Below are 11,816 nucleotides of genomic sequence, written 5' to 3' on the forward strand. Positions count from 1 at the left end.
GCCTCCCAGGGTGCACGTTGGCGGGAAGCACTCCGGTATGGATGTGGGCATCCCAAGCAGTAGCTTAGCCACTGCACCAACTGCCCACACTAAATGTGTCATTAATTCCTACACCTGTGGACTTCTATACCTGGCCTTACGCTGCCACTCACACCACCTTTCCTCCTCCTCCGCCCTCCTCAGGACCAAATCCGTTTCTTCCATGTCTGAGTTTGAAAGTCTGCTGGACTGCTCCCCCTACCTGGCCGGCGGTGATGCCCGGGGCAAGAAGCTGCCCGCCAGCCCTGCCTTTGGCTTTGTGAGCACCGAGCCCGGGGAGCAGGAGAAAGGTGCCAAGGAGAAGTCCGGGCTCTCGCCCCTGGACTGCAGCCGCCTGGGCCCCCTGGCCTGCCAGGACCCCGCGGGCAGGCAGATGCAGCGCAGCTACACGGCCCCCGACAAGACCGGCATCCGGGTGTACTACAGCCCCCCGGTAGCCCGGCGCCTGGGCGTCCCCGTGGTCCACGACAAGGAGGGCAAGATCCTCATTGAGCCTGGCTTCCTCTTTACCACCGCCAAGCCCAAGGAGTCGGCCGAGGCAGACGGGCTGGCCGCGAGCGCCTACAGCCGGTGGCTGTGCAACTTCTCACGGCAGCGCATGGACGCGGGCTCCGGCAGCAGCCCCTCTGCGGCCGGGCCGGGCTTCCCCGCGGCCCTGCACGACTTCGAGATGTCCCGTAACATGAGCGACGACATGAAGGAGATCACCAACTGCGTGCGCCAGGCCATGCGCTCCGGCTCGCTGGAGAGGAAAGTGAAGAGCACATCCAGCCAGACGGGGGGCCTGGCCAGCGTGGGCACCCAGACCACCCGCACGGTCAGCGTGGGCCTACAGACCGACCCGCCGCGCGGCAGCAGCCTGCACAGCAAGAGCTGGTCCCCGCGCAGCTCCTCGCTGGCCGCGGTGCGCAGCAAGCAGCTCTCGTCCTCGCTGGACAAGGTGCACGCGCGCATCGAGCGGCCCTGCTGCTCGCCCAAGTACGGCTCGCCCAAGCTGCAGCGGCGCTCCGTGTCCAAGCTGGACGGCGCCAAGGACCGCAGCCTGTGGAACCTGCACCAGGGCAAGCAGAACGGCTCGGCCTGGGCCCGCTCCACCACCACGCGAGACAGCCCCGTGCTGAGGAACATCAACGACGGGCTGTCCAGCCTCTTCAGCGTGGTGGAGCATTCCGGCAGCACCGAGTCTGTCTGGAAGCTGGGCGTGTCCGAGGGCCGGGCCAGGCCCGAGCAGCCCAAGTACGGCCTCGTGCAGGAGTTCTTCCGCAACGTGTGCGGCCGCGCCCCCAGCCCCACCGCCGCGGCTGCCTCCGCGGGGGACGATGGCACCCGGAAGCCGGAGCCGCTGTCCCCGGCCAGTTTCCAGCAGCCCGAGGGCGTGGCCAGGATCCTCAGCAAGAAGGCGGGCAAGTCGGGCAGTAGCGAGGACAGAGCTGCCGCCGCCCCGCTGCCCCAGCTGGGGAAGGACAGCGGCCCCCGGGAGGGAGATGGCGCCACGGTCCTGCCCAACGAGGTAGGTGGCTGCTGTCCGCGCTTTTTCCGGTGAGGCGGTTTTGCTTACGAAGTCCAGGTTCTTTTGGTTGGTTTTTAAAATTTATTTTCATCTACTTGAAAGGCAGAGAGGAGAGAGAGATCTTCCATCTGCTGGTTCACTTCTCAAATGCCTACAATAGCCTGGGCTGGGCCAGGCTGAAGCCAGGAGCCAGGGACTCCACCCTGGTCTCCCATGTGGATGACAGGGGCCCAGGCACTTGAGCCGTCACCTGCTGTACCCCCGAATTCTGCAGCCCTCTCGTGCTTTATTTCTCTGCTCTCACCCAGCCGGCTGCCTTCTCAGCAAACCTTTTAGGGGTGGGTGTTTGGCCTGGTGGGTAGGCTACAGGTTGGGTCACTCGCATCCCATATCTGAGAGCCTGGGTTCAGTTCATTTCTCTGGCTCTGGGTCCAGCTTCCTGCTAATTGCACACCCTGGGATGCAGCCTTTTGGTCCAGTAGTTGGATTCCTTCTACTCATGCAGGAGACCTGGTTTGAGTTCTCAGCTCCAGGCTTCAGCCTGGCCTAGCCCCAGCCCCAGCCGTAGCAGGCATTTGGGGAGCAAGCCAGCAATTGGGAGACTTCTCTCTCTCTCTTTCTGTGTCTTTCAAAAATGGATTAGAGTCCAGTGTTGTGGTGCAGCAGGTTAAGCCACAGCTTGTGATGCAAACATCCCACAGTGGAGTGCTTGTTCAAGTCCTGGCTGCTCTGCTTCTGATCCAACTTTTTGCTAATGCACCTGGGAAGGCAGTGGAAGATGACCCAAGTGCTCAGTCCCCGGCCATCCATGTGGGAGACCAGGATGGAGTTCCTGGCTCCTGGCTTCAGTCTGGCCCAGACCTGGCTGTTGAAGCCATTCGGGGACTGAACCAGCAGGTGGAAGATCTCTCTCTTTAAAAACACTGAAATAAATCAAACAAATGTCACTGATCTCAGACCAGTTTTTGAAAATGTGAATTGGATAAATAATTTTCATTCGGTAGAATCCTACAGAGCCATTAAAAAGAAGGGGTTCTAGACATTCAAGTGGCAGAAAAGTGTCCCTGCTTGGTGGTGGCAAAGTGGGCTGCTGGGAACAAGGTCCTTTTGGTGGGCGGGTGGGTGCTGGGACTTTCCTCTCAGGTGCGGGACCAGGGACCCTGTTCACTTGCTGCTGTGTGTGATTTAGCACATGCTAGAATGAATGACCCATCCTGGTCTGGTGGGATAAAAACGATAAAAGAGGACTTGGTCCAGAGAGGGGTGGTGGCCTCTGAGAACTGGCCCATGGGCACTGTGGAGCCCCAGTTCCTTGTTGGCCAGCCGCCCAGCCCCTGGTGGCCAGCGCCTCCCGGCTCCCCATAACGTCTGCTCTCCCTCATCCTAGGATGCTGTCTGTGACTGCAGCGCGCAATCTCTGGCCTCCTGCTTCGCCCGGCCGTCCCGCTCCGCCATCCGTCACTCTCCCTCCAAGTGCAGGCTGCACCCTTCTGAGTCTGGCTGGGGCGGGGAGGAGAGGGCAGCCCCTCCGAGCGAGTGACAGAGCAGCCAAGCTCCCCGCCTCAACCAGCCCCCATCCCCGGATGGCAGAAGAACCAGCAGAGACCAGGCAAGGGGCTGTGCCCTCAGCATCTCCCAGCCCTGCAGGGACAGCAGCTGCGCCACCACCAGAGAGCGCTGTCACGTCAAGGTAAAGCGTGGTCTTGACCTCCAGCTTCCTTGGAGAACGCAGCGAGTAGGAGAAAGACCAGAACGGCTTCGGAAGCATCCACAGAGCGCGCCGCTGGGAGCCGACCCCCGAGTCCTGAGGGAAAGCCTCCCCTGGTTCCACCCGTGCCCACCTCTTGGAAGAGCTTGGGAAGGGCAAGACCCCTGGCCGTGCCCTTGGGGAACAGGCCCATAGGGAAGAACGGGCTTTGCTTGTAGGCTCACTCTCGTGGACTGGGCTGGGCGTCATCACCGTCCCCTCCTTCCCACCGCCAGCATTACCTCTTCTGCCCACCCTGCTGCTCTGGGTTTCTGGCACCCTGGGGGGGTATGATAGGGCGGGAGCCAAGGCCAAGTACCTGCTTGGAACCCTGGAGCCCTGGATCTCTCTGCCCGTACCTGGATGCAGCAAACACTGGGAGAGGGGGTGGGAATGGCAGGGCTCGGGGGCGGGTGGCCATTGGAATCGCCTCCCTTGCCAAGGTGATTGGAGGGGCCCGGTCTTCCCAGGAGCCTCCTGAGGACAGAGTAGGTAGAGTTCGTCTCAAGACCTGGTGCATAGATAAATGCCTACACACCCACTGCCTTGATCCATGGGGCCCACGTCCCTGGCTCCCTGGAAGGGGCACCATGTTGCCACCGTGTTTACATCCTGCAGCTGGTGGAGGGCTCAAATACTCCCTGTGAGAGACTCCCACTTGGCCAGGTCAGACCAAGGAGGCTCCAGGAGGCCAATGCCCCGGGCCACAGCTATCGACTAGGGCCTGGAAACATTTCTTGTTAAGTTGTTTATTTGAATTTTTCTTTATATTTAAGGTGGTTTATTTTAATAATTTAATTTACCCCAGAGTCCCTAAGGTAATTTATTGGTGGTTAAGACACATGTCCTTGCCGCTGGGACAATGCAGGGCTTCCTCGGACGGAGGGGCGTGCCCAGGCTGTGGTCTCCCGGTTACTTTAGGAGGGGCCCTGCTGGTGCTCCCCGCCACCGCTGACCTTAGAGCATGGCTTGTGAGCCACACCTGGTACTCGCCGGCCCTGGCAAGGCAGAGGCCCCAGTCCCCAGACAGTCTCCATTTCCTGCCTCGTTTTCCTCCCTGCCTCCGACACACTTCCTTTTTCACAGTGAGTCCAGCATGAATTAGCAAGGCTCCATCAAGAGCATGGAGAACCCTCCCTGGTCCCCAGGTGAGAGCTCACAGGAAAACAGGACTGAACGTCACGAATGTTTACTGCAGCTTTGCACACGGATCTGAAAGCGCCCTGGCCCGCCTCGGTTCTCACCAGCCTGCCAGCCTCTTCACCAGCCTCTCCCCTTAGCCTTACAGCCTCCCACGGCTCTCCTGCCCTTGCCCATGGCCCATGGCGCTTCCAGAGCCCTCAGAAGGATTGCGGCATGGCTCATCACCACACGGAGAGGAGGGCCTCCCCCTCGGGGCCAGTGCGCCGTTTTGGCTGCACTCCCGCCTGCATACACACAGACGCACAGCCCTCCTGGGACTGGCTGGGAGTCCCAGGGGCTCTGTTAGCTTGCCACCGGGACTCGAGACCCTTGTGCTCCCATCACCCACCTGCCAGTTCCCAGCCTTACCTCTTCAGGGTCACCTGTTATCCAGAGTCCTTTGCTTCCATGCTCTGTCGACAGAGTGCCAGGGTCCCGTCAGTCCTACCAGCTGCTTCCTCGTGCCCTAGTGACTTGGGGGGCAGAGCAGGCCAGCCCGTGGAGCCACGGGTCAGGTCCCCTCTGGGATGCTGTTGCTCCCATCCACAAGGTCAGGGGAGTCCCTCCAAGGTCATCTCCAGGTGAGGGGATTCACACTGGGCCACAAGCCGCCAGAGGCCTTCTGCCACCTCCCAGAGCTGCAGGGGTCCAGGGAGCCACTGTCAGCCCTGGGCAGAAATCTGTGTGAGCCTTTGGGATGACTCAGCCTTACCATCGTCCTCGTGTGGGGTCACCTGCCGTCTCTGTTGTCTCAGCTCCAGCCTCCTAGTACCCAGTCTGTGCCAGAGGCTGCAGATCCTGGTCTCCGGTCACGCCCAGGTCTCCACTTCCTGCACACCACCGTGCCAGGCCATGCCTCATGCTTCCTGAAGAAGCCTCTGGGCGGGGCAGGGGCGAGGGAAGGGGAGGGGGGTTTCTTGGGGATGACAATGTTACATGTAAATATCGGTTTGGTTTGATTTTTAGCATTTTACTTGGTAACTGGTTGTGTTTTCTTTTTTGGGGTGGGGGGTTGGTTTGTAATACTCTTTCGGAATGTAATTTCTAAATTTGTTTGTTGCTTCCACTGCCTTTGAAGTCTTAGTAACATTCCCAAAGCAGAAAACTGCCTGACCCACAGCGGGGATTGCCCTGGAGGACTGAGGTCCCGGGAAGGAACGCTGCCCTTCCTCCTTCCTCCCTTCCTGCTCCTCCCTAGGGCCCCCTCCCCATCCTCCCTCCTCCTCCTCCCCCATCTCCACTCTGTCTTCAACCAAAGTCCCAAGGAACCCCGGGGTCCCAATCCCCCGCAGAGCACTTGGCTCAGATCCGCATGGTTGGTTGGGAAGAAAAGGCTGAGCAGCCGGCATGGTCGACCCTAAACTGTGTGGCCTCATATTTCTTAAGTCCATCTTCTTCCCAGGGCCAAATTAGACCCTCCTGGGGACAGCGGTGACTGCACTTAACAGGAAGATGAGAACACTTGGGTGCAGGCCTGTATACGCAGGGCATCAGAACCCAGTTCCCCCCAGCTCCTCCCCCCAGTTCTTTCCCCACCAACAGGTCTTGCTTTCTGTGGACTCAGAATGGGGCCAGCCCTCTGTTCTCCCCAGGGACACTCTCCTACTTGCTGGCCTCATAGGTAGCAACGATGAGGGCCCAAAGACTTGACCGTCTTACACTCTGGTGCCAGCGGGGCTCCACCATGGCCACTCCCATGCTCCGTTCATGGTTTCATCACCATGCAGTATCCTGGTTCTTCCCCGCCCCCATCAGCGCCCCATGCTCACACTGCCCCTTTGCTAACAACCACAGTAAGAATGCCCTCCGCACACTGCCCAGAGCACTTTACTATTTAGGAAACACCTCCTCTTCTCCAGAACCTTGACCATTAGGCCATAATTTGCTCATTATTTATGTATGTATTTATTTGAGAGGCAGACAGAGAGCCCCCATCCACTGGGTCACTACTCAAATGCCAGCAGTAGACGAGGGGGCACCCAGTCTGGTCTCTCTCTTGGGTGGCATCAACTTGATTACTTGATCCATCACCGCAGCTCCACAGGGTCCACATTACTTAGCGGGAAGCTGGAGCTGGGAGCTGGGTGGGGGCATTGAACCCAGGCTTGCAGATATGGAACTGGGCATCCTAACCCACACCTTAACTGTTAGACTAGACTCCCACCCATAGGCCACTGTTCTTAAAAAGAGCACTAGTCACACTGGGCTGGTACTGAGGGGACCTGGTCCTCAACCACCAAACTGTGATTTATTTTTAATTTAATTATCCCAACAATTTCAAATGCAGCAGAGACAATTTAGAATTTCAGTCATGTGTATTTCATAGGGCAACAAAAAGTTAAAAAGCAAGACAAATCCTTCTCCAAATGTACCTGTGGCGATGCCCATAATCCTGCAGTAAGATTTCGCTCTTGGCTTTCCTGGCAGCTGTGATGAAAAGAGAAGCACACCAGGTTTTTGTCACTGCCCTGTTTGTCCAGGAGACAAACTGTCCTGCTGGCTTCTGGCATGAGCCTTCAGAGGCCACCAAGCTGGTCGGTGCTTCCGCAGGTGACGGTAAGGTACAAGAATGTTTTCCAGGTGACCATTTTCTAAAAACAACAAGCTGCCACCAACTTGAATGACTGACCACGTGGCTAGCCTGTGTCTCCGTGTCCCCAGCTATGAAGTGGGGATAATGTCTTCTACCTCATGTGGCCGTGGTGAGGACCAAATGCAGTACTGTGCCTGAGGGTCCGCCTGAAACAGTGAAGGTTCTACAGCGATGCCAAGTGCTCTGGCCCCAGGGCTGCCACCCCCACCTCCTCGTGAGCCCTGGAGAATCCGGACCAGTGCCCTCATTTTTGTTGAGTTGTGCCAAAATATCCATAACACAATGTCAACTATTTTAACCATTTTAGAGTGGCGTTGATTGACGACGTTGTAAAGCCATCACCAGTCTCATTCCCCGAATTTTTCCATCTTCCCAAACTCTGCAGTTCTGCTCTCTGTTTGCCCTCCCCACCGCTGGCCCATGGTGACCTCGGTCCCACTTCTAGGAATCGGCCTCTTCCAGGCACCCCCGTAGGTAAAAGTCATACGACATTAGTCCTTTGTGTCTAATCCCCTTGTGTTTTCCAAGGAAAATTCACGCCCGGAGCAGGGAATGGCTCACCCAAGGTCACACTGCAGGCCGGGGGCACAGCCAAGGGCAGACCCAGGTTTCCTACCCCGAGAAGGTCCTACGTCCCCAGTGGTGAGTGAGACGCTGCCCTGGCGTTCTGTGATTGTGGCTGAGCCCCTGCTCTCTGGGCTCAATTTGTTCCCTACCTCCCACCCATCCTCTCCCTCATCACCTCCTTCCACAGCTCCCCTTCTTCCTGCCTCCTCTTCTCTTTGGTTTCTGCCACCTTATGGGGTGGCCCTGGCCATTGGCTACACTTTCCTTTCCTGGGCCCCAGCTCTCGGCCCTCCTGGGACGCCCACCCCAACTCTGCTCCTTCTGGATTTTCCGTCATCTCAGCAGCCCTCCGTGCCCCCAGCTCACATCTCCACCGTACCAGGGAAGCGTCCTGTCTGTGGTCTCCTAACTCCTATGTTTGCTCACAGATCTGCTGGGCTCTGGGGTGCCGGGTTGCTTCATGTTGTGACTACTCACACCAGGGAGGCCTTTCCTTGTGTCAGGAGGCAGCAGCCTTGCCAGCGCTGCTTAATGGACCTGTCCTGCCCCCGCATCTCCCAGTTCAGAACCACATCCTGCCAGTCCCAGCCTCAAGCCACACTGTCTTCCCCACCCACAGCCTCCCATGGCACCCACTGCACTTTCCCCTGCCTCTTGGATGGCTTTGGTTGTAAAGCAGGTGCAGCCTGACTTGGATTCTTCTGTCCATCTCTGGTCATCTGTCCATCTGTCTCTCCATTGGACTTCCAAAACCGACTCCTCCCTTCCCCCTTGGGCCTCCCCTCCTGCAGAACAACTCGTCCTGGCTCTGGCCTTGGCCACTCTCAGCCCAACACTAGACAGTTTGCAGAATGCACAGACCCCAGACCCAGAAGTGACTGAGGATGTGGTGCTGGGCTTGAGTCGCTGGCTCAGGGCCCCTGCCCACCACCTGCCCTCCCTCAGCCTCCTCGGACACTTCTCTCCCCCCGTCCATCCATCAGCCTGGTTTCCCACTCTCCATGTCCACCACCGGCTCGCTGGGCACCAGGCCTCGTGGAGCTTTGCAGAGCTGAGGCAGTCAGGTCTGGAGACGTGGCCCACGTCTGGGCAGACCCCCTGACTTCTCTGGCCCTCCTAGTGTAGGATCCGATGGTGAGCAGGAGGGTGATCCTGTCAGCCCGCTGGGCCCTGTGTCCTGGCTCCTTTCAGTTCCACCGCTGATCTCTGTGCCTTAGTCTACTTCTCCGCACAGGGGGGCTCGCCCCACATCCATCGCCAGCTGCCTCTGCGGCTGGGCCTTGTCAGCTGTGGCCCATCTCTGTGGCCTTGCCTTGGGACAGGACACCCCTTCCCCTTCCAGACCAGTGGTTCTCCAGTTCTGTCCCAGCAGCAGGAACATCCCCAGGGATCTTAAAAGTGCAGATTGTCAGCCCCACCCAACACCCACTGAATTACAACTTCTGGAGAAAGGCCCGGCAAGCTGGATTTTAAGGAGCCTTCCAGAGGGTTCTGATACACGAGTTTGACAACTGCTGATTTAGGCCAGCAGTCAGTGCAGCCCGGGAGACTGAACACAGCCCAGGCCAAGAGCAGATGGAAAACAGCACCCTCACCTTGTGATTGGAAACAACCCCCCCCACCCCCCGCGCCCCAAACAACGCGATACAATCTCTTGCTGGAAGCTGGAGGGTCCACAGAAGACATGCAGGTTTTCCTTTCGCTGTCCCTGGCCTGGTTCCAGCCCTGCTCACCTTCCCCATCTGTCTGGGTTTTAGGAAAGTTTGTGTGGGTGGTGCCAGCCAGGCAGGGGATGGAAGTCCTGGGGAGGGGGGAGGCGAAAGACCCTGTTAGTGTGTCTCTCGGGAACCTCACCATGGCCAGATGGCCTCTTCACATGGAAAGAACCCTAACTCCCAGGAAAGAAGCCTAAGTCCCCAGCTGTTCCTCCTCTTCCTCCCAGCTCCAGGGAGACCTTGCAGACAGTGCCAAAAAGCAGCCCCTCCCCCTCCAGCAGCCGACCTTCCTCCTCCTCCTCCCGACCCCTTCCCAAACCCCCGCCAATACTGTGAAGCCCCCTTCTCACCCAGCCTGCTTTCCTGGTAAGGGTCCTGCAGTCGTGGGCCCTGGGGACCCCCATGGAAAGGCCCTTGGGAGGGAAGGGACCAAGGGCATCCTTGGGCCAACTGTGCGTCCCTCCTGTCTGCTGTCCTCTCCTCCCACTTCTGTCTTCAAGAGGCTCCTTCCCAGGATGGATCGGGTGTGAAGACAACCGCAGTCCCATCCACCAGCGCCCCCCGCCCCGTGTCGTATTTCAGACATGCGCGTAATTGTACAGTGTAAACTTACAAAGCGTTTTTAATGGCTGTAGATTGAAAATAAAGTATGTCACACAAGCACTTGTCATTGACTGCCCTCCTGTTGGCTCTCTCCTGCAGATTTATTAGAACATCTGAGGTGTTTTTTTTTTTTAATATTTATTTATTTGACAGTGTTACAGAAAAGAGAGAGAGAAAGAGAAAGGGAGATATCTTCCATCCACTGGTTCACTCCCCAAGGCCACAATGCCTGAGTCTGGGCCAAGCTAAGCTGGGAGCCAGGAGCTTCTTTGAGGTCTCCAACATGGGTGTGTAGGGGCCCAAGCACTTGGGCCATCTTCTACTGCTTTCCCAGGTGCATTAGCAGGGAGCTGGATTGGAAGTGGAGCAGCCAGCACTCAAAGCAGTGCCCATATGGGAGGCTGGCACTGTAGGCAGAGGCTTAATCTACGCCACTGTGCTGGCCCCCTGCCAATTTAAAACCCAACTCCACCTCACCCGCCGTGGGCTGGGAAGGGGCACCCTGGAAATGCCACTGCCACTGGCGGGTGTGGAGTCCTTGGCAGGGGCCACCCATTGTTCTGACTGCTGATGCCCTGGCGCTCCCAAAAACGTGTGAAATGACCACTGGGGAACAAATGCAGGGCATTCAGAAAGAAGAAAAAGATTTAAACTTTACTACAAGACTCAGAAACATTTATCATTAAAAAAAAAAAAAAAAAGACATTTTAGGTGGGTGTTTTCTGTCGCAGTGAGGGACCGGAAACGGCCCCACAGAGGAAGGGATGCCTAATGGACCCGAGGCTAAGATGCCGGCCAGGTGGAAGGGAGAGTGGTGTGCTGCAGGCAGGGGACTTCGGGGAGGAACAGCGCGTGTGGAAGCCTGGTGAGAAGAATGGAGCAGAACTGGGGAACCCAAAGAGCCTGGGTCTGATCACCCAGTGCCTCACGGGCAAAGAATGTTTATGTATCCTGTGGACAGGGAGAATTCAAAGCAGGGACTGGCCCCAAGTCAGAGCACACACTGGTCCGGGGCTCCGTGAGCAGTATTCTCAGCAGGTCCCAGGAGGGCCAGCCCTGGCTGGGCCACGGACAAACGAAGAACCGAAGAGGGGCCAATGCTCAGTAGGAACTGAGCCCAGAAAGTGATATTCGGGGCCCAACAGCGCATCTCTGCCTTCAGATGTCTGTTGGAGCCGGCAGGCTGGAGCCACAGGGTGCAAAAGCTGTCCAGGGACAACTGCTCTGGCAGATGACCCTGCTCCTGCTGCCGCCCCTGCTTTTAACCAGACCTCCAGTACTGGTGGCGCCCGCTGCCTCCCTGGGTTCTGGAGTCTCCAGGCCAGCAAGGGGCGGCAGGTTTTCAGTCTGGGGCCGCAGAAGAGGCCCCAGAGGTGGGTGTTTCAGCTGATGCCTTAAAGTTAGGGAGTTTCGCTAGGAAAAACAGCGACCCAGGCAAAGGGTTCGGCTTGACCAGAAAGATGAGATGTGGGGTGGGCAGAGCGGCTGCCAGCAGCTTGGGAGGGCGTGGCCTGTGACGAGGCTGGACGGGAGAGTTGCCAATCTTCGGCGTGTTCTTAGGAGGTCCCTGGAGAAGTCTCAGAAGAGGGGATAGGGAGGGGTCCACCGAGCCCAGAGCTTCAGTCCGTGGGGGGGCTGGTGGCCTAGGGACCCCCTCTGATGAGTTATATGCCTTTGCCAAGTATCTCGGGCCTGTTTTTCCTGTCTTAGAAGGAATCTGAGGCCCGATGGCGCAAAAAGGACGCCTCAGAGTTGCGGCTCCGCGGGGAGTGGCGGGGAGTGAACTGGGAATGCTGGTGACGTGGCTGACCGCCCCGGGATGAAAGGGCTGAGGCTAAGGCGGCGGGGCTGGGAAGAGCG

At 58.1% G+C, this 11,816-nt stretch overlaps 1 protein-coding gene across 1 annotated transcript in view; it reads left to right on the plus strand.

Moving 5' to 3' along the window:
* Positions 1–5,531, plus strand: part of MTCL2 (microtubule crosslinking factor 2) — a 64,375-nt gene extending 58,844 nt beyond the window's left edge. The window contains exons 14-15 of the mRNA XM_051846111.2: positions 184–1,549; positions 2,937–5,531. Of these exons, the coding sequence (XP_051702071.2) occupies positions 184–1,549; positions 2,937–3,089 (1,519 nt within the window). The 3' untranslated portion in view covers positions 3,090–5,531. The remainder of the gene's footprint in view (positions 1–183; positions 1,550–2,936) is intronic.
* Positions 5,532–11,816: the final 6,285 nt, after the last annotated feature.

Source organism: Oryctolagus cuniculus, chromosome 11 (genome assembly GCF_964237555.1).
Source record: "Oryctolagus cuniculus chromosome 11, mOryCun1.1, whole genome shotgun sequence".
In the NCBI taxonomy this organism is placed as follows: domain Eukaryota; kingdom Metazoa; phylum Chordata; class Mammalia; order Lagomorpha; family Leporidae; genus Oryctolagus; species Oryctolagus cuniculus.